At 36.8% G+C, this 27,795-nt stretch overlaps 1 protein-coding gene across 1 annotated transcript; it reads left to right on the top strand.

Moving 5' to 3' along the window:
- On the top strand, window positions 1-27,526 carry LOC128732594 (homeobox protein HEX homolog pha-2). The gene is made up of 3 exons (XM_053825874.1): window positions 1-409; window positions 26,948-27,147; window positions 27,212-27,526. Exons 1-3 carry the CDS (start codon window positions 1-3, stop codon window positions 27,524-27,526), a joined length of 924 nt encoding a protein of 307 aa, XP_053681849.1.
- The last annotated feature ends 269 nt before the right edge of the window (window positions 27,527-27,795 follow it).

Here is a 27,795-nt window from a genome sequence, read left to right as displayed (position 1 = left end):
ATGGAGATGGGTTCTTCCAAACGCAAGTCATCATTTAGGATTGACGATATTTTGCATCAGCAAGCAGAACATCAACAGATGCTATTCCACCATCAACAACAATTAGTACAAAACAGTGTTCTAAAACAGTTATCAGATTTGAATTCCGTTCAGCCATGTTCATTAACCTCCCCATCATCAACATCAGATTTTTGTAGTGCACCGAAATCACCTTCTGATTCACCAGTGGCTATTCAAAGCGGCCGGGAATCACCGAAGAAGCCAACAGCGCTGTATCCAAACCTGTTAGAATTTCAAAAAAATAGCTTTCCGCTCCCTCTTCAGTTTGGAATGTCCTCGTTTAATCCTGCACTTAGTCCTGCTCTTAATGCCGCATATCTGGAGCACTATGCCAACGTATTACATAAAGGTTAGTTGTAAGATAATATGAATTATATATGTATTAAATGTAAGTGAAACTAAAGAGTGGAATACGCAATAATTTAGGCCGATGCAAATTATTTTTTAAGTTTTTGTCATCCTCCTCCCCCCCCCCCCTTGGAAATTGGCTTGAAAAATCGGGGGGCAAAAAATAATTTATAGGATATGAGTTATTTTTTCCGTAAAATCAATTGTCGGCCAGCTCTAAATTCTGAAAAACTCAAAAAATGAGTGTACGAGTTTAGTTAACGCTTCTAGCACGAAACAAAAATGAAAATTCGAACAATGGAATTTCCGAAATTCGTTCAAAAAAATGTTCTTTCGTAAATTTTTGAATGGAAAATAATAACGTATATATTAAAAGCAAGAATAGATTTGGTTTTCACGTTTAAACTTTTAGTGAAGAAGCTGAATCAAAAAAATCTCTTTTTTTTGTTTTTTTCCGCCCCCCCTTCATTGACCCAGCACCGGAAGAACAAAAACTTTATAAAATATTTGAAATGGCCTTATTGAAATCGATTCTAAATTAACATATTTGGTTAAGTATTCATCAGGCCACAACTAATATTTCCCGGTGATTTTCTTTCAAACACGATTTTTATAACGAGAATTTTTAAAAATAGCCGCGAAAAATCTGATTCTTGACCATAATGTGTCAAGTAGAAATTGGAAAACTGTTGAATGTGTTAAAGTACTACAATTTGGTCAATTTGACGAATATGTGATTTGGCATCCCGTCAGGATTTTAAATTTTATCTTTTTGGTTTTGAACTATAATTAAAAACAGTGTAATCGAATTTTGATGTTCACTGTGGTAAAAATGCGCTTTTTTAATAATGACTTATGATAATGATAATGCATGATTCGTATGGCGTTGTACCTATATCAAAAGCTTCACTACACTTATTGCTAGTGGCTGGCTGTAGTTTATGCCGTTTAAGGCTTTATGATTTGCTAATAATCGTTTAAAAATAATTATTCATTTTCATTATATATAATATACCACTATTAATCATATCATTTCTAAGACCAGCCGTTCTCATTGAACTTCTCGATTCGTATGGTATGGTATGGTTTGTACATGGAAGTGGACTGATTAAAACGGTTCCGATATTACCTGGGATTGGTCGTGAGAGTGGTTCACCACAGATATGTATCAACTAATCCTGCTGGCGCAATATCAACCCCAGCTAACAAGCTTATTCGGAGTAATTTTCCTTTGAACGTTTTGCCGGTCAAAGAGAACCGCCAGCGAAAATAAGCGGTAATCTTTCAACTACAAGATTTATGGACATTAACCATATCAAAGCGATTCGTTTGCGTTGATTTACGATCACAGGTAACAATTGTGACATTTTTTCACTCTCTGTTTTTTCGTACATTTGTTACTGTTTGCTTTTGATAAGTTCAAAGTAATAACCACCAGTAGCAGACTATATTGATACGGCATTTCAACCAATACATCTAAAAATTTTTTGATGCGCGGAGCCTTGAACTGTATAAAGAGCAACGCTCAAAAATAATACGTATTTAACTCTGGATAACTTAATATCCATAACAAATGAAAACAACACAGATCGTTAAACACCCACGACGAATGTACCTTTAGTTAAGCGGAAAATATTACTATTTTAATACGAAATACGACTACAATAGTCTTAATAGCTAATGACACATTTCGAATAGTAAAAGGAAATGAATGTTGCTTGATGCTATTTTTTTAGGCGTGAAGAACAAACTCTCAGAGAACAAGATCAGACTCTCTGATTTTCTTTTTTTGTTAGATTATAGTCACTTTAACAGCTTTGATCATTCGTGACTTCTATGGGGTTAGGATTTGAACCCGGGTCTTCGGCGTGACAGGCGTGACAGGGACTGACCCCAAGATATAAGTTTTTTACATTTAACGGAGGGAACGGTAGAAGAAAGTAATGCGAACATTACTTTCTTCTAAGAAAGTAATGGAAGAGCGGAAGATGATGGTAAGGGGGCTCTTTGAAGCAACGCGTAAGAAGTTGTGTACCGCAATCTTTATCCAACCTGGGAAATTCATGGATCGAACCAAGCTGTACTCGAAGCATTACAACCGGATTCGAATCCACTACTCCTCCGAAGCCTTGTGGCTCACCGGTAGTGAATCACTACTAGTGATGATCCTTTAAACCTTTCTTAAGCATTACTTCAATAACTCCCTCTTATCCTCATCTTCCGTTCTTTCCCTTCAAGCCTGATCTCAATATGTTAGATCCTATCGGCTCTGTGACTGTTGTTCATTACTCTCTTCTACCGTTCCCTTAGTTAATTCAAGATAGAATTAACAAAAGGGCGAATGTCGCAAGCGTAAACAAACCGAGTGAGGGTTGATTTTCCTATGCTGGTCCAGCAAAAAATAACTTTCACCCGTTTTGTTTACATTTGCGACATTCGCCCTTTTGTTAATTCTATCTAGAATTGTAAAAAAACTACTGTTATAAAAAATTAATTTATGCCTGACTTCATTTCAAGGATGGTCTATAAATATACTAAAATTAAATTTTAAATTATACCCAGAACCACTTTATTGCTGCGTATTTCAAAACAGTTTTTTTTAATGGCTTTTGGCGATCAAAGTTCAGCAATCATCAAAGAGCGTTTTCAAATTGTTGTTATCCGGAGCATTTGGAACTAATACAAACTCTTAAAAAGATGCCAAAAAGGTGTAATTTCAATTTAAGTGTTTTAAATTTCAGCACCAAAGACTAAAAAAATCTACAATTTCCCAAAAAATTCAAACCCCATTTTTTATCTAGAGTGACCATAGTATTGATTTTAAGTGGCCCTAGTTTTGCGCTCTGAGACGTCACTGACGGTAGCTGTCATTGACTGATGTTACCGAACACGTTGTTGTATATTTATCAGAACTGTATAGTTTTCTGCTTTTTGCGTCTCTAATCATTAATAAACACGAATATATTGGACTTGAGTTCGAATTATAGCCAAAATTAATTCATGGTTGTATATTTAAATGTAGCTGTTTCTCATCCCTTTTAGTAACTGCTATATATTACAGATATTCTCTAGTTATAAAATTAAAAAGTCCTCCCAACCACTTATCATAATATGTCTCATTTTATTTTTGATGTTTAAAATATTGTAATCTTACAACCGCAATATTGTACGAAAAGTAAATCTATATAAATTTAAAATAAATTAACATAGAAAAATCAGCTTATTACAATTAACATTTTTAATCCTTTACACCACTATGTACGGTTAATCTTTCGTTACTCACACCAACTTCGATTCATAGACATGCTAAAACAAAAAAGAATTCACTCGAATGCTAATGCAACTTAATGAAAAACGTAGGAAACTTTGTCCACCAGTTGATGGATCTTAGTCTACTGATCAACCTTGCTGAAACAGTAGCTTTCTTTATTGCCAGAATCCCTAGATATAACGAGCTATAGGGCACGGGAGGGTATTTTCGGCCCATTAAGCTGGCATCTATTTTTTCGGCCTATGGCCTAGTTCTAGTGAAAGAACAGGTGGTTTAGACGTTCTTTGAATAAAAAATTGTAGATTACTTACAATCTTGAGAAAATAGTTATAACATATTAAAATTGTATGTCGGCAAAGTGAGTTAAACCAACTGGTTTTCTTCATATAGGGTTTTCTTCATAGTTGGCCGATTGCGAGTAACAGCAAGAGGAGAAAATGAGGATTGAAATGTTTCATCACTTTTCTTGCAGGGTGGTTTGTCAATTGTTGCACACCACCCAATTGTTGCCCACTTCTCGGTTTTTGAATAATACCTGAGTATATAAACATTATCTCAGTACTTCAAACCGTCAAAACACCTATATGTCAATTCAGGGCTTAGACAAAATGATCGGGCAGACAAAATTTTGACGAAATTCAAACGGCTATAACTTCTACAAAATAAGACATTTTTAGATAAACCAATTGCAATTAACGGGGAAGTTTCTAGTTTTTCTAAAATATTTCAAGATTGGCAGTAGCCGGTGGACACCAGAGAAATTACGGGTTTTCCGGGGGTCCGTCAAAACTTATTTTTTCATCGCTTGAATCTTTTCTGTCATGATAATTCAATGGTATTCATGTTTTATCCCAAAACTACACTTCACTTTCAGTTTTTTACATACACCCGGACTACCCGGAATATATCCCTATTAGCAAGGTTGTCACAAAGTTGTTGTGGTAACCGAAATATGACTAATTTTAGTCGTAATTTGGTTGCTTCAACTAAATGGACCTGAAGTGTGCTACTTGGGTATCCGGTGTTCACTGGCTACTGTAAATGTTGAAACAGTTTAGAAAAACTAGAAAATTTCCCCGTAGAATGCAATTGGTTTTATCTAAAAATGTCTTATTTTGTTAGTTATGACCGTTTGAATTTCGTCAAAATTTTGACTGTCCCGATCACATTGTCTAACGCCTGTAGGTTGAGGTGGCTCATCAAACTTTGATAGCTCACTGATACGACATGGCGTAAATTAAAAGAGGACACACCACAATAGATCAGAATAATGGTCACGGTGGTAAGTCCCCAACACAGGAAAACACGCCTGTAGCTTCAAATTTGTGTAAACATGGTTGGCACACAAATATTTGGCATAGAAAAATTACCACAAAAATCTGACTTTCAGTAGAGCCAAAACTCGCCGAACGCTTACGATTTGGTTTAAGAAATCACACATAAAATTTAAGCTTTTAGATCTCTTTCAGATCAACAAAAAGCGAATTTTCCTCATATTGCTTTCTGTTCCTTTCAAAATACCTATATTCATAGTGTATGGTTAAATGAAAAACCATATGTTCCTATTTTTGTGTCCTAATGCATATTGGATAATAATTGGAAAAAACTTAAGATTAAGAAAAAATAATTGTAAAAAATAGGATTTTGTGCATTTTCTGCATACCATCCGTAAATGTCGCTAAACTAGACCTTGATTTATCATTCTTACTTGAATCAACTCTTATGGAAATTTTACCACTATTTAGATGTCTGATTAAAAGAATAATAATAATAATCGATTTTCCTGGAGACTAAATCCATAAAAGTGATATTACAATTTTCGCGCATAGGTGATAATTTTCGCATCGGTAATCCAGAATCGATTAGCGAAAAAATGTGTGCGGAGGTTTATCATAAGAAATCCTTGAGCAACAAATATTATAACGTAAAATAATGCCTTAGCTCCTATTAAAGAAAGTGGAGATAATTGTGTAGCAGAAGAAAGAACATAAAATTCGAAGTTTCCCTTATACGCTCGAATAAAAAAAATCAAAAAACTTTTCTTTTAAAATAGCAAAATCCTAACTAAAAACGCTTACTATTGTAGAAGGCTGATAAACGGCTGAATAATGCGTACCGTCGGTGCCTTGTGCACGTGTAGGCATAAAATAGAGCCTCTTATTCAGCAACTCCTATTCCTACCTCCTAGTGGTACCAGCCGGGATACGAGCAACTGTGGTGGAGATCGGGTAACCAACCCCGGTGGAAGCCAAGGCAAGGTCGTATGCCGACAGGCAAGGAGGGCTCTTTCGAGCTTTGTTGGCACTCCGGCGAAAAAGGGGGTTGGTGTAGCAGGCTTTGCAAGCCGTCACCACAAAAAATACTAAAGCACGGAATGAAGAATAAAAAAATTCTTACTGGAACAATCGGAATAGACCCGCGCGACGAAAAACGACTATGGATTGGAAACTCGGGACGTGGAACTGCCGATCTCTCCACTTCCAAGGGAGCACTCGAGTGCTCTCCGACGTATTGAAGAGCCGCAAGTTCGACGTCGTAACGCTGCAGGAGGTGTGCTGGAAGAGCTCAACGGTACGTACGTTCAGAGATGAACATACCATCTACCAGAGCTGCGGCAACACACGTGAGCTGGATACAGCTTTCATAGTGATGGGCGAGATGCGATTGTGCCGCGAGCCGAAATGTGTCGGGGTAAGACTGGCAGTATTCTGACGGACGATCGTGAGGTGACCGATAGGTGGAAGCAGCACTTCGACGAACACCTGAATTTCGACGGTGCAACAATAGGCGAAGTTAAGGAGGCCATCATGCAGCTAAAGAATAACAAGTCAGCTGGAAAAGATATCATCGGAGCGGAGCTTATTAAAATGGGACCAGAAAAGCTGGCCGTTTGTATACACCGGCTAATTGTTAGAATTTGGGATACGGAGCAGCTACCAGAGGAGTGGAAAGATGGGGTTATCTGCCCGATCTATAAAAAGGGCGATAAGTTGGACTGCGAGAACTATCGAGCGACCACCGTTCTCTATGCCGCCTATAAAGTGCTGTCCCAAATCATTTTCCGCCGATTATCACCAAATGCGAACAGATTTGTGGGACCGGGGAAGCCGGCTTCGTCGAGGGTCGGTCTACAACGGATCAAATATTTACACTGCGGCAAATCCTCCAAAAGGGCCGTGAATACAGAGTTCCCACGCATAATTTGTTCGTTGACTTCAAAGCCGCATATGATACCATCGACCGGAAAAAGCTATGGAAAATCATGGACGAGAACAGCTTCCCTAGGAAGCTCATCAAATTGATTAAATCTACGATGGATGGTACACAGTGCTGTGTTCAGATTTCGGGTGGATTGTCAAGTTCATTCGAATCACACAGAGGGCTTCGTCAAGGTGATGGTCTTTCATGCCTGCTGTTCAACATAGCGCTACAAGGTGTTATGAACCGAGCGGATATCAACACGCGGGGCACGATCTTCAACAAATCTAGTCGATCAGTACCCAATCCCAGTTCCCAATCAGTACACGTCTCGAAAGGAGTAAAGCTCCGCGAGGGTGGCTGCGACGGGGTGCACATTATGAAGGTAGGCGCTTTCCAATCGGTACACGTCCCAATGGGAGAAAGCATCCATCATAAGCGAGAAACCCTGCGAGGGTAGCTGTAACGGAGTGCGAGTTATGGTGAAGAGCACATCCCATTCAGTACACGTCTCGATGAATAGAAATTCCCCGCGTGGGTAGCCGTGACGGGGTGCACATTACGACGGTAGGCTCTCCCAAATCGGTTTACATCTCGATGGGTACCAAGAGCGCCGTTATTGGAGCAGTGCATAAGCACAGCCTCTCCCCGAAGTAATCGCCTTGTAGCGGTCCCGGGAGGATTTCGGGTCAGGTACAGTGAGGTTTTTAGTGGGTTAGAGTCCCATAAGTGCCACATGATGAATATCATCATTAGTGTGCCAGGCATCGAGCTTTTCCTCACTTAAAAAACACACACACACCCACACACACAAAGAAAATGCTCTGTTCGAATCTGAGTCGAACGATACCAGACATACGTTTCGCTCGGACCTCTTTCCATTATCGGTTTTCCAAGTGTTTCTTATACCTTTATACTTGGTATATATTTACCTAGTAGAAAGGCAGAAAGATTTTGAATATGAAATTGCTATAGAATTTTTCAAATAATGCATAATGCATGAAAATATTGACCAATTCGACAGAAACTTGTACGCTGACGGTGGTAGTCTTTGGAACTATCCGAACGGTAAAAAAGTTGGCAGTTTGCTTAATTTTCTTAATGTAGCGAAACAATGTACAAGAAAAATTATTTTTACAAAATGTAAGAAAAGTATGTAGTTAGGTTATTTTTGGTATATACTTTGTCAATTTACAGTATATACGAGAAAATAATGTTTTTGTAAATTTGTGCGACAAAAGACAGGTAATATATCAAGTTAAATTATAATAATCCACGTGCTCAAAAAAATTAACAGAACAGAAATTAACAGAAACCAGGCTATTGCAAGCAAGATACAGGGTAACCAAAGAGAACATTCATATTTTCATGCAGTGCCGAAGCAATATGGTCGCTTGGACTGACAGATGTTCGAATCTCCAGCACTTTGACTTAAACCGAAACAAAACAAACATAAAGATTTTGCAAAGTAGAAAAACATTCCAATAATGTATGTATGTATGGGAACTACCACCTATGTTAGCAGAATAACCGTTCATAGCAATGGGCCTATCTTGACAAGGGGAATTGTAAAACATAACGGTTGGTCACGTTTACCAGCTCCTGTATGAAGGGCCAAAAGGGAATCGGTCGGCAAGCAACATCACTTGCACGTACCAAGGGTAGTTAAGAATCTCCTTCCAGAAACTAGATCACCTAAGTCAATCGTTAAGTAAGCCCTCCCAATGCAGAATGACCCCAATAGGTGGGGAGAAGGGCCCGCTCATTATCCGCAATGTGTTGTTAGCCGGGCCAAAGTTAATCTTAGGAACTGCTTCAAATAAGTACCCTGATGGACCCTCCCATTCATTGATGTTGTGATGTTGTTTTTGTGTATTTTAAAGATATGATTTTTTAAGTGATTTTCTTTAATTACTTTTGTCATTGTACTTATTTATTGTTTTTGGATTACAGGTCATAGTTGTATGCTTTCTTAGAGTGGATATATTTAATGTAAATATCGGTCCATAGGACCCGTTTTGCTTCATGTATTACTATTTGTTCTTTTTTATGATCTTTTTGTGTTATAATTGTGTATTATTGGATCATAATTATGTATTAATTTTACTATTCTTTCTATTTTCGTTTTTTTAATATTTGGAGTGGTTTCATCATGCTTTTTAATTTTAAGAAATCCGAAATATTGACAAAAAAAAACTATGAGAAATCAGTTGACCGACACCAAAGATTAAGAATACGCTATTAACCTATTCGATTCGTCCGAAATCGCGCGAGCAGTTATTAGATAATGATAGATATTTGTTACTATGCCGGAAGCCATCCTGAGACAAACGTATCAATTTGGCAATTACATCGAAGGCCATGGTTGCGCGAGATACCTTTTGGCATCCTTCGATCATAAAAAATAGTTAAAAACCCTCACTACTTTATCAGAGAACTGTTCAAAAGCTATCACGTTTTTGCTATTCGATTATCATATAATGGTAATTACGCGCGCGATGCACCTAGGAAACCGATTTCACGCATCTAATGCTGCGTTTGAAATGCTTCAATATACGTTTTGGTTTAAAAACACGTCAGTGTTAAATGTGCCCAAGTTAATTCAAAGACCTTCAAAAACAACCACTGTCGGAAAAATGCAACGTGCGAGGCACGAAAGCGAACGATGCTAAATTGCTATACGAAACGACACTCAGTTACATACTGAGAATCACCAGTTATATGAGACTCGAAAATTTTCTTGTAAAGCCATAACTACGGAAATCAAGATATAAAATATACCTTTATTTTATAAATTGAATATAATGGTATATGACCATAATTTATTAATTTATATCGAAAAATAATATGCATATGCAAAATTTACGGAACCACCTGGCAAACTTGAATTTCTTACACCTGAAAATAAAAATCAGGTATGATGAAACGAGCTAATATAGTCCCTGAGTTGATAAGCATTTCCTCTTATCAACGCTAATATGCAAAGATATAGCGACGCTTATAGAAAAACATTCCAATAATATGCAAAAACCGATTTAGGATCCCTTCTTCGATTAGTTAAGTCACCCCACCAACTTTTACAGTATTCTTCAAATTTATTCTCTTTCAATTCACTATTTAAGTACTCAAATACCTTGTAAAACAGCAAATTTCTTTCAAAACCAGATGAAAATTTAGTAAACTTTTCAATCGAAAACTAGCTAAAAATATAATTTACTGAAAATTATTTATGAAATATACCGCATCTGACGTTTGTTTTCGTTTTTATCACTATCGCAGCAGGTAGCGCCACAGCGGCAGTTTTTACTCCAATTCGTCAATACGTAATTAAAATGAAATTAAAGAATGTCCACGGTAAAATTGCTACATCCAAAATTCCAGTTTTTATCCGATTGCCATCAAATTTTCAGGGTATTAAACGAAACAATGAAACTTAGTTTTAGCGTCTTTATTTTATTTTAATTCGCCTCCGTACCGTATGTACTTTGGTCCTAACCCCACCAATGAAATTTTGCACAACTACAAAATCAACATTTCTTCAATAGTTTTGACTACTTTTAGAAGATTCTACTTCAAAATTGCCCGGGTTTTTATGATTGGCCGCAGCTCCGATGTATTTGGGGGGTTATGATCTTTCGGCATGAAATAAACATTCTTTGCCTTATACCACTCCAGCACCTCCTTTGCGCAATGGCATGAAGCCAAATTCAGTCAGAAGATCGTAGGACAGTTGTGAGACTTCAGAAGAGGAAAAAATCGCTTTTGGAGACACTCTTTGAAATACACCTGTCCATGCATGAAGAAATTGCTTGCAAATCAAAAATTTTTTGGCAAACTTCGACATCTTCTGTTTTCGGAGGTTCTCTGGAACATCAAACTTATCATTTGCCGTGAAATACTGGTTCCCCGGAATCGGTATGAAGTCCGCTTTCACGTAGGTCTCCTCGTTCATAACGCAGCAGTGTGGTTTCGTCAGCTTTTGACCGAATTACTTCCGGGCACGGCTTTTTGCGCCCGTGTTTTGTTGGGGCTTTCTAAACCTTAAACATAAGTAATCCACCTCGTGTTTTGGCCTTCTGCACGAAACTTTTACTCAGATTCAGTTTTTTTTGTCACATCGCGCACGGAGTAAATTGGTTTCCCGTCGAAGACCCCAACTACGCGAGTGTGATCCTTAAGGGGGCTTAGTACCTTTTATACCATATTTTTTACGCCAATAGATTCAGGCTTTTTGCATTCTAAACATTACCCTTTAGACCAACATTAATAATTTTGATTTCATGTGGAAACCGCCTCCCTCCTCCCGTACGGCTCCTTGAAGATGATCATTAAAAAAACACATCAAATGCGGTACCATGGATTGGTGCTCAAGGGCATATCCGTAATGAAAAATTCCAATACGATATGAAACTACATTAAATTATCTCGTGTTTGACCCATCCTTTTTTGAAAATTCGATCGCATAACCAAATGGCGGACTTTCAAACATAAAAGTTAGTTTTTTAGTCGAAAAAATTGACGAACTTTTCTAAAATATACAAAAATTACATTATCCAAAAGAGGATGGGTCGAACACTAGATTACACTCAAGTCTCTTTTTACACGGTTTTTTTTTACGATTTTTGAATTAACACGGTTTTTTTTATGATAGTTTTTGAATTAACGCGGTTTTTTTTTAAACGGTTTTTTGAATTAACACGGTTTTTTTTAAACGATTTTTTGAATTAACACGGTTTTTCAGCGCGATATTTATGTTTTCTGAATTTACACAGTATTTTTTCGATGGTTTTTAAATTATAATGTTTGTATATCGTTCGGAAATTTTCTAAAAAAAGCCAGTATATGAAGTACCAAGACATGCTACGTCTAATACGTACATTCCCAGAATAGAATAGCGCAGAACAACGTAGGTCAGAGGGAATGGATATTACGAACCCCCTAAAACACACTCACATTATTAATAATAAAAAATAGTGTTCAATCAACAAAAAACTATCCAGGACTCTTTCGTCGATTACGGAAAGGAAAAGCAACCTACTACCCGAAAAGCTCGACGCGCATAGCTATAGCATATCTGCTCGATTAGTACCAGTCGCTCCCCCGAGAGCGGAAGCGTTCCCCGCCAGCAGTAGCTCAAGCCGAACGAAGCAGCCAACGCCGAAGGCAGCCAGCGTTCCCCGCAAGCAGCAGCCTTCCCCGAAAGCATCAGCCAGCTCCAGTAGCAGCCGCTCGTAGATCGAGTGATTTCCCCTCCACAGATCCAGTAGCAGCAGCCGGCCGGCCCCGATATACTCACACATTGTAAGTTAGGTTAAATAAAAATCATCATCTAAATTGAAAGTTCTTTCTAAGCTGCCGTGTGTCCCTAATCGGTGTCAGAAAGCCGACCTAGAAAAGGAGTCTCTCTCCCTCTAGATCGAGCTAGCCAAGAGAAAAGAGATCGTGAGTATCCACCCCGGAAGTCCCCAGTGGTTCGACCAGCGACTTGGGGTAGTAGCGGCATTATGCAACTGTGACAAATAACACAGTTTTGTGTTCCTACTACCACTTTTTTGGTAGTACGAACACAAAACTTCGAATCTAATTACACGTAAATTCATTTAAGACTGTACGAAACTGTTTCGTGGTAGAAAACAACGAAAGGAATTCGTACATTTTATGCTTCATGGTACTGACACAAGATTTTACATTTTTACGGTTACACGGTTTTTTTTACAACAATTTTCGATTAAACACGTTTTTTTTTACAACAATTTTTGAATTAACGCGGTTTTTTTTTAAACGGTTTTTTTTTACACGGCACGTATCCCCCGTGTAAAAAAAGACTTGAGTGTATTTTATAAGCTTTTAAACAAAAAAAGAATCAAGAGCTTGAGCCGTTCTTGAGATATGTATGGTACCGACTTTGAAAACCTGGTTTCGAGAAAAACGGTGTTGAAGTTTTTATTCGCTCTGTAATCGTTCTAGACATGCGCGGTAGAAATAGCTAGAACTTTGTCAATTTTTGGAATTCATCCAAACGGCTTCAAACACATATGCTCAAAACGTTAATCTTTCGAAATAATCAATAAAAAACATCGGTTTTTTAAAACTGAAAAGGTACTATGCCCCCTTAACAGTATACGGACGTCTTTTTTCCGCATCTTCCCGAGCAGGAGCGAAGAGCAAAATAATATAAAAACAATATCAAACTGTGTTATAATGGTATATTTTGTTATTGAATAGATATGGAGATACATTGATAACACATTTTGTTATTGAGTATATATTTAAAACAGAGGTTGTAAGATGAGTTTAATAACTGATTTTGTTATCATATCTTATTTTGGCCTTAAAATGACATTCGATATATTTCATAATTTTTTTTCACTGATTAGAGATTTTAGATTATAAATATTTTATAAAATGATTTTTTTAATATCTCATATACTACTGCATTTGTTATTCAATACCTTAATAATACTAAAATATATTATTCTAAACTCTGAATACAGTCATGTTATACCTTTGTTATTCAAATAACACAAGTAGTTATTCTTTTGGCCTTAAAGGAGTTAAATTTTGATATTATTTTTTGTTATTTTACCATATATGTCAGCAAAAACAAGATCAAATTTTGATATGAGTTATTCGATTTCCAATAACACATTTTGATATTATTTTGTTCTTCGCTCCTGCTCGGGTTGGCTTCTAATCGACAGTTAGACGTTCTTCGAACCGTTTTATGACACGAGAAACTGTAGAATTTGGGATTCCCAACCTTTTAACTATGGTACAATGTGATTGATTTTACCCAATGCACAGTGGAGCGACTCCATGCAAATGCTGGCCAAGCAAAAAAATCTCTTTAAATCAAGGATAATATGTGGTTCTTAAATAATTTTGAGGTGCTGATCCCGAATTTCAGGTTTATTTTGCATTAGAACGTATATTTTTATGTGAGAGAATTTTCAACTATTTTTCAAGTAGTTTTTAAGTATAATGACGTATAAGAAATGAGGCTCATTGGGAAAATTATTGCAGAAGGATTTTTATAGGAGAAATTATTTTATAAAACAATACAAAGCAAGTGTGAGCTTTAATAAACAACACAAAATCATATATAAGTTAATATTAATCAAAAATCAAAACTTTTTCCCTTATTAATTTGCTTTATCTGCATCTTCTTTTTCTTCGGCTTAGTCTTCTTCTCCTTCTGCATAATCACTCGTCTTCACTTGTCGTCTTCAATAGTAATAGCGTTCTCAGGAAGATTTTTCTAATTACATTTTTCCGTTTCGAAGAAGCTGTAAACTTTATCCGGAAATAAGATGACGAATAATTTGATCACGATTTGAATTTTCACTCATTTTTGCATGTAAAATATTCTCTTGTAATTTTTTCACTATTTCTATCATAAGGCAATAAACCTTATTTTTGTGGTGGTCCATCCCGGTGTAGTGGTTTCCATACACTCCTCTCACGCGGAGGACCTGGGTTCAATTCCCAACCCCGCAGAAGTCACGAAAGACCCAAACTGTTAAAGTGACTATAATTAAACAAAAAAAGCTTATTTTTGTGCATCTTCTGTCATTCGTCCTATCAGCAATATAGGGTAACCAACGTATTTTGGACCCCATCAGCAGCTGTACATAATTTGGACACTTACAGCAAAATCAAATTATGTACAGCTGCTGATGGGGTCTAAATTAGGTTGGTTACCCTAGTTGTCTAGATTCATTGATGACCGCAAATTCAAATCCTTTGCGTTGCAGTGGGCCTATTATATGAGGAGTATACCCTGATGTAAAGCTTTGTGGTAGAGAAACAATAAGTTTTGAATTTTTCTTGAATGATGTGTTCAAGAACTTAATTTCATATCTATACCCGCGATTTCAGAACTAATACCAGGATTGGCAAAAAGATCTTCGAGCTGTATTTCCGTCATTACTAATCTAGTCAATATGCATTTAGATCATGCATTCAAAACAGCTTATCCAACCAAGTAAAGGAGATATCCCATAATTGAGATATCCTACGCTTACTCCGAGTGTTTGCATTTTGCCTATATTATTGAATTCTGATATAGTAGCCTTACAAGCGTAACATTCGTACTTTGCGCTACTCTGCGCTAAATGAGGCTATATCCATTTGCGAGCTCATATTCTACACTCACTTTTACCGGTAGTGTCAATAGTGGTGAACCTTGGCTTCAAAACTTTTAAGCGTGTTTTATGCGAAAATATGGCACTTTTTTAATGAAAATTAAAACTGTGGTATACTATGATAAAATTACTGCATACTCAATGAAAGGGATTTATTCCGCACTATTTATTGAAGAACTTTTTCTTAGAAACCGTTGAACTCCGAGCTACCATTAGACCTCCAGCATGTTTTAAAATATTGCATTATTTAAAAAAAAACACTAAAACATGCTGAGATAGCATACTTTCAAGATTCATAGAGAAATGAAATTTTGTCATATTGATCTAAAATTTTGGATTTGAACACTTCAATAGTATAGAATCACAGGAAAAATACAACGGAGAGTCTAAATGAACTTTCATTTTTAGGCTGATGGACAGCGATTCCCCACTGTGCAATGGTTCAAGAGTTAGCGCAATTTGAATGTGTTGCACTTTTACCGTGGACACCCTTTAAAGTGTAAAACCAATGTTGTAATCATTTCCAGTAAGAGAGTTACAAAACCTGATTTAATCCACCTAGTGGTGAAAGGAACCTTTGTTATACGGTCTTACTTGCTATTAGATAGAAATCGACAAGTCCTCGGAAAATAAATCATCTATTGGTTAAGATTGCGTGGTGCGTTTGTTTACATAAAATTTTTGGAAACTGAATAAGTTTACAAACTTTGAACGAAATAGAAGTACCGTAAAACGGAAAAACATTGATCAGTTCAGGAAAGTTGGCAGTAGTGGTTTATTTCACTTATTTATGCGAATAGTCCATTTGATCAATGTTACCCCGGTGATCAATGTTATCCCGTTTTACGGCACTTATAAATTTTGATAGTACCTTTTCTTATGAAATTGCTGAGTAAGTTGTTACTAATTTGAGTAAGTGCAAGCAAAAGCAAGTTGTAAGAGGAAATATTATTCTTTAACATATACATTGCGTAGTAAAGGTCTAGTTTATGGGTTTTTGAACTATGCATAATTTCCTGTCATGCCATTCTATCTGATTCACAATAATAAAGTTTTCTTGAATAAATTTCATCAATTTTTATTAACCTTCGGTTACTCACGCTGTTGTATTTTGAACAACATGTGTAGGTTTTTGAACGCCATAGTGTTATAAAGTTACAAATCGTTGTTTATCTAACGTATATTTTTCAATAAACTTGTTATGAGCAAAATGTCATAATTATTCAATGCATTAATACGTTAAATTGTTGGGAAAATAGATCAGCATAAACCGACATTACAGAAACGAAGCTAGCAGCATTAAGGTGTACCGCAATTGGCCCCAACTGGAAGTTTCTCTCGATTCTTCATATGGAAAAATGGTGCCTGTATGCAACAAAAAACTATCAGCAAATGTAAAATGTATAAAATGTATCCATCTGTCGGTAGCAGGGCTTGTTCGTTCACTTTGGCTCAATGTTGGTTCATTTGACAGTACCGTCTCAGTCGAACAAAATTTTTCAAAGTTATGTATGGGACATTTTTAGAACCAGTTATTATCTACAATTTTGCTGAATGAAGTTTTACTGTATCTTTTGTATTTACGGTGCTACAATGCTAGTACATTATTAGTGACTAAATGAATGCTCATTTAGTTGCTAATGACGTACTAGCATTGTAGCATCGTAACTACAACAGATATAGCAAAACTTCGTTCAGCAAAATTGAAGATGATAACTAGTTCTACAAATGTTTTATACAAAACCTGGTCAAATTTTGCTCGGCTGAGATGGTACTGTCAAATGAATCAAAATTGAGTCAAAGTGAACGAACAAGCCCTGGTCGGTAGTCGAGTAATTCGGGGTCAAAATCAGGGTATCTTTTATGATCAAAGTTCTACAGTTCCTAAACAAGCAAACATAGAGGGATACTATGTTCAGCAAAGTTGTGTATTTTTACTGTTTGCACAGCTTTGTAATACACAAACAAATCATACAACAATTACAAAAAGAGCTAAAATAGACAAACTGATTTTACAAATGCATTTTACAATGCATATAAATAAAATTTCTCTAACTTCGCTGAAGAGATAAAAGGTTACTGTCTTCAGCAAAATTTCTTGTAATAATATGCTCTAAAACTTTGCAGAACATATCAATGTGTTATATTGAAACTGAAGAAAAATAATTTTTTTTATTTCAAATTCTATCAGACGATAGAGCATTCAATTTCAAGAAACTCTCCCAAAGGTTTGATAAACTTTAAACCAAGTTTTCCTAGTCAAAAGTCTAGTACGCACGTTTTCTTTGGTTTGGGCTATTGTGCGCGCGAGTAACCGTGTTACAAAAGTTGGCGCGAGTGTTAATATCTTTTGACCGGTAAAACCAATTCTTATGAAATTTTGTATATATATTCGTAGTGTCAAAACCTCTCGTTTGATATAAAAATAATTGAAATTAGGTAAATTATCTTGGTTAAAATCATTATAAATAATTGTTAATTTTGATGTGGTGTAAACGATTGCTCATAACTTTCAAATTAAACGTCCAATCAAAAAACCATTCAATAGTGATCTATCCGGCATTATTACCTGCCAAATAAAACTAATAGCGCATAAATCGGTTTGGCCATCTCTGAGAAACAGGCGATCATTTAAACCTTGTCAAAACTGGTTTTTTAAGGCTAACTTTTAAACCACTTGTTTGTTTTCAATAAAACTTGGCACAATGTTTAGCAATAGTAAGAGCGTTCATTTGGTACTAAGATTGTTGAAATTGATTGTGTGGTTCCGGAGAAAATCGTGTCACGTAGTTTTCACATTTTTGCTTATAACTTTTAAACGAAAAGTCGGACCACAAAACAAATAGCGTAGCAATATTCTCCATTATAATACCTTTCAAACAAAAGTAATATCGGTTCAGCCATCTCCGAGAAATAGGCGATAGAAAATAAGCAGCGCACACACACACATACACACACACACACACACACACACACACACACACACACACACACACACACACACACACACACACACACACACACACACACACACACACACACACACACACACACACACACACACACACACACACACACACACACACACACACACACACACACACACACACACACACACACACACACACACACACACACACACACACACACACACAGACATTGCTCAATTCGTCGAACCCTATCGATTGGTATATGTGACTCGGCCCTCCGGGCCTTAGATCAACTTTGTGTTTTTCGACCAATTCCTAAACCTTTGTTATATAGTATAACAAAGGTAAAAATCGTAGTTTAATTTAAATTTCCTTGATCAATCTTACTCACATTTTCGGCAATATAAAACTATGTATTTCTTATAATCATAATCTCATTCTGACACGTCACTTACCCATTTAGACAAGTAGCTGTATATGTGCAAGTATATGATGAATTATTTACCAATCAAAAAATTCATTACCCAGTGCCAATCTGGTTGCATAGAAAACATTTAATCTATCAAGATTTATATCTCTGCTGTGAACCATCAATTCAAAGTACTAAACAATGGTATGCGTAACACGAGTGAGAAACAAGCAATAGGTAACCAGCGTGAACAAACAGACCGATTAATTTCATATTATGATACGTGTCCACAAATAAATATGTTGTAATAAAACAAATTATTCCATTGACAAACGAAGGGAGCTTAACCAGTCGCCAGCCAGTCACATGATTATATGGGACTAGCGTTATTGGCGCCGCAATGATCCCATCCGTCGTTTATGGTATAATCCCATATCGAAATCAGTGTGCTTTGGAATACTCAGTGCATTGTCCCCTACACACATTGTATAAAGTACACCTTTCGAGGAAATATATATATGATAAACAATTTTGTAGGACTCAACGAAATAGGAGCACAGGCTAACCGAAACTAACCATAACGTGCGCTGATAGAAACCAAAGAGCACCGGCTCGGTATGGATTCAAACTGACAGGCAAAACTGTCTGCTTCATAGTCGCAATACTGGTTGATCAGCAATCAATTATCGATGTCTTCCTCAAGTCAACGACGGTTTGAAACGTGAAAAAAGAGTCAAAAGCGTGTGCGCCTATCATTGGCGGCGTAGGCTTGCCCATCTGACAGTCGCAGATTGATAAGTCAGCAGCGTTCTGATGAGCGCTCACACATCGTCACACCTATAGCCAGTGTATTAATTGGCTTCTTCTAGATAATTCACCTGGAGGCTTTTGGTGGCCAGTTCCGTGTGCAAGTGTTCACATTTGAGTTCAATTCAATTATTTCATAAAATTATCATTTCATGTGGATTAGTCAACCGTTTGTAATCTTTTCGTACTCGAAACGATAAACGATAATGGATAGCACAAGGAAAACGAGCTCAAAACCGTTGTCCAAGCTGTTTATCACCCAAACGAATACGGAAAAATTGCTAAAAAATATAGTGTTCATTGCAAAGCTGTTCGCCGCTGGATTTGCCTAATTCCAAAATCAATGTTCACCCAGAAATGATAACGATTAGCTTTGGCACGTATCGCAATGATCTAGCTATCTTTGCACTATCTGCAGCAGTGATTTGGGGTTTATTTGTCAGCGAATCCGTATCAAAATGACACCTTTTTCCTAGGGCGATTAATTGACTGCGGTCGGAATAGGGAACGGATAAATAAATACGACTATGCGTTGATATGAAGGAGCTCAAGAAGCAGTAACGGCTTCTTGCCACAGGCGCAATTTGAAGATAAACGATTCGTGCATGAGTGCATAATTGATACAAATTAGTACATCAAACATGCGAATATACTTGACACGGGATAATATAAAAACCAAACAGAAAGTTGTGATCTAATATAAACAAAGCATGTGCAGCATCGCAGTCTCAAACAATAAAAGGGGCTTTCTTTCAGTATCGGATTTATATTCCATACCAAAGAGCTATGTTTTTATTCATTTATATTTGCAGATTCCGCAAACAGCTTTAGGCGAGCTCTACTTTGCTCGTCGAATTTCGATTTTGTAAATTCATTCAATTCAATTTTACCTAGGTTAATTTTGAGTCCATTTAAATAATTCAATTGGTCGAATTTGCGTTAGACCATTAATCTACTATTTATAAGAGCCTTGTTTGGTCTGCAAAGAAAACCAAAATCAATAGTCATATATAGATAAAGTGCGCATAAATATGCGCAATTTTTATCTGGACGCGTAAACAATAGGGGACATTTGTCATATTTCATGAACTATAATTTTATGTAGATACAGTTGGATTTCGAATTTGGCATGGTTCGATTTTGGCATGCCTCGATTTTGGCAACAAAAGTATTCGTTTTTGGCAACACAAGATATTTTACTTCCAAACATATGCTTAAATATCAGTTTCTGCATACATACTTTAAATGACGAAAAAATGATGCCCTCAGTATGTTCATGAAAAAAAGTTATGTGGTTTCGAACAATAATATTTTTATTGCCGTAGGACTACGTCTTACCGCAGGGTGTCAATAATTTATTTGCACCGGACGGATAGCTCTTGGCGGACTTTTTAAACATAAAATGGTTGCAATCGTTGATTAATGATATTTAGTCAATATCTAAAGCATTTACATTAAATTTTTTCATATCGAAAAAGGGTCTCGATTTTGGCAACATAGGCGACACGCATTTGTTGCCAAATTCGAAATCCTACTGTACCTATATCCAGCTTTTCGCGTGGCATAATGTACACCATAATGAGCATTCGTAAAATATTACCAAAATTTTTCTGGCAGCTATTCTCACGTCGGCTTGGCAACCATTATTTTCACACGTTCTTACGGGAAACTAATCAGATTTTGCGGGACAATACCGCATTTGGTTGACCTGTCCCGGATGATCAAACGTCCCGGAAAGTGTCCCGCATTGATTTACATTTTTATCGTGCCAGTTGAATGACGAAACGCTAAGAGAAAAGCTACAGGTGGGACCGATTTTTTTTGGATATTTCGTCGAGTCGAGTCGAGTCTTGTTCTCTGTTTACGAAGATTGTTTTATTATTTTTTGAAACGGTAGTTCTTTTTACAATTGACGAAGGGGCGATAGAAGAAAGTAATGAAAATTTTAGAGTGAAGATGAAAAAGCGGAAAGGTGAGAGGAGGGGTGTTTAGTAGCTATGCTTAACAAGTAGTCGTTGTGACTCCTACCTTTTGTTCAATGCTGAAAGGTGCATGGTTCGCATCAAGCTATAATCTGAGATTCTAACCGGATTCGAACCCGCAACATCCACCAGGACATGTTGCTCGCTGGCACTAATGTACCTTTGAACCGTAGAGGCTCTGGAAGATTGTTTGTTGAAACACGTTATGTAATTTTGTATTAAGTTGCCTCTAAATAAATTTGTTGCATACAACAGTAGTCATCGTCATCGGACCGGGTAAAGTCTAATCGGAACGAAATTTGAGAGTCCGATTTTCTATCGGACCGGAACCGGCACGAAGCATTTAACTAAGAAACCGCAGTGGACGTACAGAACCACCCGAGCAGAAGCCCATACTAAAAGAGTTTTTATTTTTATTTTTAATGGGGGTTTAACCAGTTGGTCATTCATCACACTTAAACTAAAAGAGTATCTTTTATTTATTAATTAATTTATTTATTTATTTCGTCAAACTTTGTAGACTACATTTTTCACCCTAAAGCTTAATTAATATCTTACTTTAATTGTTTTTATTTAATTTAATCCATGGTTGGAAATCTGTTGCTGGCCTTTAACTCAAGTTGATCTAGTGCAGGCCCTTTTAAGCATGATTCAAGACATAGTTACGTTAATGGTTTCATAATATTTATTATAAATGCTCATTAGTCTATTAACCTTTACGTCCCCGACATCAAAAACGATGATACTTGCAATTACACTTTTGGCTCTATCTCCACTTATTTTCATTCGATTTTTATGCAATTAGTCTTAAAAGAACCACAATAGATTGGCCTTTAATAAAAAGATAAGCTAATAAATTTTGGTTCCATTTTCCCGGAGATATTCCAGATCGCAGTGGGATTTTTTGGTGTCATAAGTAGCATGTGAAATAAAACTAGAAATCTGCTTAACAAAAGTGCGTCAAAGTTATCCATTTCATTTGTGGTCAATAAGAATGATTCTTACACTGTCCTGTAGAGCGCAAGTTCATGTCCCACACTCCGGAACATCCGGTATGGGTTCTACCGGAACTGAAAATTGGCCGTTTTGAATTCTCTTCAGTAATATGGCAAATGGGGTATCAAATCAAAGGATTTTTCAACGCGAGTCCTTCCGTGGACTTTTGGATGTATTTTGACTCGATCTGGACATTCAGGAATATCCGTTGTCGGTTCTACCGGAACTGAAAATTGGCCATTTTGAATTCTCTTCAGTAAAATGGCAAAAGGGGTATCATATCAAAGGATTTTTTAATGCAAGTGGACTTTAGGCTCCATTTTGAGCTGCATAAAAACTTTTTGCCGTTTTTCTCGGAACCAGGTACCATAAATATCTCAAGAACGGCTCAAGCCATTCTCTAGCTTCTTTCTTTGTTTCAAAGTTTATAAAATTGTCTTGTCTTTGGCCCATCCTTTTTTCGATATTGCAATTTATGTATTTTTTAGAAAAGTTTAAAGTCAATTTTTAGGCAAAAAACTGACTTTTATGTTTGAATGTCCGCCATTTTGTTATGCGTTCGAATTTTAAAAACAGGATGGGTTAATGATAAGAAAATTTAATATACTTTCATGTCGTTTTGGAACTTTTCATTTCGGATAAGCCCCCGAGCGCCAATCCATGGTACCGCAATTCATGTTTTTTCGAATGATCATGTTCAAGGAGCCGTAGGGGAGGGGAGAATGAGTTCCCATATGTTAACAAAATTGTAAATATTAGTACAAAATACAATGTTTACAGTACAAAAACCCCGAATCGATTCGCTTTTCGCGTTATCAAGAAAAAAATATTTGAAATAGCGCAAAAAATATAATGTAAAAAGTACTATGCCCCCTTAATAGGACCGTTTCTAGCATAATCTGTTCTATAATGGTTTAACATAAAGATGTTACGTGTTCTTAACGAACGCACCGGTGCATAGAAGTTAAGGTTTTCTAGTATATTTTCGGAATTTATACGTTGTGAAACTATGTCCTTTACAAACAGAAGCATAGCAATCTCTTTTCTTTTCTTAAGTGTTTCGATGTTGATGAGCATACATCGAGATTCATACGGTGGAAGAGGAAATGAATTCCAACCCAGCTTTCTGAGTGCATATAATAAAAATTGTTTTTGTACAGATTCGATACGACTGGAATGCATATCTTGATAAGGAGACCAAACTACACTACAGTATTCTAAAATGGATCTATCATATGTAACGTATAAAGTTTTTATAGTATACGGGACTTTGAAGTGGTAGCTAAATCTTTCAATAAAACTAAGCATGTTATAAGCTTTGTTAACAATCGTATTAAAATGGTCTACGAATGTCAGTTTTGAGTCAAGGATCACTGCTAAATCTCTTACTTTACTACATCTTTGTACAGATTGTTCTCCAAGAGTACAGTTTAGTGTATGTTTTCTTGTATATGAAATGATGCTGCATTTTTTAATACATATTCAGATCCAGAAGACTTTTGATGCACCAGTTGTAAAAAATGTCAATCTCTTGTTGGAATACTTGAAGTTCTAATTGAGTTGCAATTTCCATGTATAATTTCATATCATCGGCATAAATCAATACTTTAACACGATTCAACACAAGGGTAACATCATTAACAAATAAAATGAAAAGCAAAGGACCTAGATGAGAGCCCTGTGGAACCCCGGATGTTACCTTAACTGGTTCAGAAAGATGTCCATTGAATCGGACAATCTGCAGTCTGTTTGTCAAGTAAGATTTGATCCATTCTAGGATATATGCTCCAAACCCTAAACGATTATGCTTAAATAATAACATATGGGTATCAACCCTGTCAAAAGCGTTGTTGGCAATATAGTTGCCGCTGCCTTATAAAGGGTTAAGTTGCAGGGTTGACAATAGTTTAACCAACCATCAACGGGTCTGCGTAGTCTTGGCTTCATTCAAACAAATTTTCAATGTCCCTCCTTTTTTCTAATTTCTTCCGTTTTATCAGCGACGTGGCTAGAGGGTGTTGCCTGTAGCAACCTAGCAACGAAAACTAATGATGAAAGCATGTGCTGAAAACTGTAGTGAATTTACAAAAAAAAATCAACTTTACGTGGAAATTACAGGATTTGCTTGCAAAATTAAATCTTTTGATGAAAATTATACGAAAGGTATATCGTTTGTGACCATTCCATTCGAATGCGAACCATAAAAATATATTCAGAATCGGCTGAGCTATAAGCGTTCAAAATCTATGACTTTTTCGTGTCACGATCATTTTTGCTTTCCTAGCATGCCACCCTACTAAGGTAAGACGTAGTCCTACGTCAAAAATTGATCCACCCTAGTGATGTATTACGTATTAGAGACTTATAATGCTTTACGATGGTATACAAGTAGTTTGGAAAATAATTCGGACTGTTTTAGTGGCCCTTTCAACAAAGTTCTCTATGAACCATATGTTTTACCCTGTATTTCAAACTAGTGACTACCCAAAAAGTCGATTTTCGTTAAAATTTCAAGATAGCACCGGAAACCGGAACTCGACGCTTTTTACATTTTAAAGTGTTTTCGCATCAAAATTTTTATGTTTTCGAAGACCGCCTGGGGTATTTTTAAGCTTCCATACAAGTCAAATTTTGATGGCTATGCGACAGCAGTAAATCAATTGAGCTGAAATTTTGCACAGGGTGTTTTTTCGTAGTAATGAACAATTTGTAGGTTGTTCCGTTTAAAAATTTGGGGGTCAGTTTTTTCCCATACACTCTATTGGCACCCTAATTGTGTAACTGTGGTCTCATGTAGTCTTAGTGGAACTGTAAACTCTAAGAAACTGGTGAAAAATTATATTTAAATGCATTTATTACAATGCAGTAAATCATAACGTTAGGTAACAAACTCAAGCATTGCAAAGCACAGCAAAGCCTAGGTGCTGCATTCCGTTATCGAAACTTGACCTTCTGTTTTATATGCTGTCGTGCCAGCTGTTAGAGTACAGGACAATTGCAGGGCCAGTTGCTAGGATCTTATTGACTCTAACAGCCTCTCCCAGCCGAGATTCGAACATACGACGACTTGCTTATTAGGCCAGCATGATACCTCGACGCCAACTGGGAGGCTCAAGCATTGCACTATGGGCAAAAACGAGAGAAAAAAATGGGTTTGAGAAAACAAAACTAAGAAACCTAGTAATTTTGAACAATAAAAGTCCGCAAAATCGAATTGGGTTCGTCCCATTTAATTTAGAGCACATTAATTTTTTTGTGGTTGAGTTTCCGTTACCAAACCGACCGACCAAACGGGAATTCAATCAAAAAAAATTAATGTGTAAACTAAATGAGATAAATCCAATTCGATTTTGCGAACTTTTTACACAAAGTTATTAGGCTTTTGAATTTTGTTTTCCCAAAACCTTGCTGGAAATCGTCCAATAAGGGCGAAAAAGGGTAAAAATGGTGCACTTCCTGATAACAAACAAGAAAGGGGTTGGCACTACGCCATTTTCCGGAAAATTTTACTTAATATCACTTTTATTTTATTAGCCTGCAGGCCGTATTTTAATTGCGTTCGTTTTTAGCTCGTTTTTACTCCTAGTGTATTGTTGAAATGTAAAGGATGTCCCATATCAAATTGCACCACGGAAGAAACACTGTAGAAAATTACCTAATTGACCGATCCTTTTCAAACTTTCAGACAATAAAAAATAACTTATTAGTAAGCTTTTGGCATATTTATTTCATTCAACTTCAATAACATAACCGTATGCTCGCAGCTTTCGTTTAACTCCACTCATAAGGTTCTGTATAACATCTGGCTGCAGCTTCTTCTGTACGGAAACCCGTTTTTTTCTTTATGTCATCCTCAGATTTGACTTCCTTGGGATGCTTCCGTAGTGCCTGCTCCATAATAGGCCAGTATTTTTCGATGGACCTTAGTTCTGGTACGTTGGTGGGGAGGTTCATGCTCTTGGGTACGAAAGTGACCCCGTTGTCTTCGTACCATTTCAGGACATCCTTTGAATAGTGGCACGAAGCTAGATCTGGCCAGAAAATCGTAGGCCCATCATGTTGCATCAATAGAGGAAGAAGACGCTTCTGTAGACTTGAGGTAGATCTTCCCGCATACAGTCCCGATAGTCACAAACGGCGCACTCCGTTTGCCACATGAGCAGATTGCTTGCCAAATCGTGTATTTCTTGGCAAACTTTGAATGTTTCTGCTTCCTGAATTCCTCCGTAACATCAAACTTGTGCTGAGCGGTGAAGAACAGTAGCCCCGGAAGCTGCCCTGGACTTCCGCCGCCTTGACGTAAGTCTCATCTTCCAATGAGACAATGAGGCTTCGTCAACATCTGAGTGTAGAGTTTCCGGGCCCACAACTTTTCCACTGTATTTTGCCTTTCCCTCCCATTCCTTGTGCTCGTGCTGGCAGTGTTCGCTTAAAAATAAAAATTATTCGAATATTTTTTGTGTTATTTGATCAGTTGAATCGATCGAACAATGAACGAACATCTCTAACTCCGGCAAATATTGCTAATCTTAACAGGTTTTTTAACCCTTTATAAGGCAGTGGCAACTATATTGCCACCAACGAAAAATATTTATTTTGCGTCTATAATAACATCAATATAAATATACCTAGAAGCAAAACAAATATTTTTCGTTGGTGGCAATATAGTTGCCGCTGCCTTATAAAGGGTTAAGTTGCAGGGTTGATAATAGTTTAACCAACCTGTTATAAACAACAATTAAAATTATAACTAATTGTAATATTAGACTTGATTAATTGCTAATAGTGCAATGTTTTTTCAGCATCTCCCCGGCTGTTTCCGTTTTATCCGCCACATTACAGCTACCTGTTGCCGCCATGTGGTTCAAAACGCAAAGGAGGTCAAGTTCGCTTCACACCTCAACAAACGCAAAACCTTGAACGACGGTTTTCAAATCACAAATACCTCTCTCCCGAGGATCGCCGACATTTGGCTGTTCAACTGAAATTAAGTGATCGACAGGTAAAACCCATTTTATGAAATCTTCTCGAAACTTCATTTGACAATGAGTACTTCGTTTTTTTAGGTAAAGACGTGGTTTCAAAATCGACGAGCGAAATGGAGGCGAGCCAATGTTGGAAGTCATTCCTCAGAATCAACAGTGGACATGGGAGAAAATGCAAATAAAAATTCTAATCCTTTAGCTGTAACATCATCAGTAGAAGCGACCATAGATTCCATGAAAAAATACTCCAATGATTATAACGCATCCTCGAATAACAAACCCGCTGAATTATATGATTGCAAAAACTCCGACAATTACTCTGAACATGAAAGCTCTAGTGAAGCTGAAGATAGTAGTTATGAGGACGGCAGTGTGTCTTCAATAAATGTAATTTAATTTTAAATTTATCATTAAATAGTTTCAACATACAATAAATTATTTCACCTGACATTACCAGACACAGTGTCGTCTCATTCCGAATCTAGTCACGTATCACTAAAGACTCCGTAGTGTCTAACCGCTTAGCGAAACAGCGTTTGATAAGCACAGCGCAGTACATACTGCAATACATCGTGTGTGTAATATTTACCTGATGGGCCACACTCTGCACCCTGCACCGTACATCATCAAGCAATTAATCACAGCCAATTGCTCATATTTTTTCT

The sequence above is a fragment of the Sabethes cyaneus genome, chromosome 1 (genome assembly GCF_943734655.1).
Source record: "Sabethes cyaneus chromosome 1, idSabCyanKW18_F2, whole genome shotgun sequence".
Lineage (NCBI taxonomy): Eukaryota > Metazoa > Arthropoda > Insecta > Diptera > Culicidae > Sabethes > Sabethes cyaneus.
The sequence above is the reverse complement of the archived record's forward strand: the minus strand, read 5'-3'. Positions and strand labels throughout refer to the sequence as shown.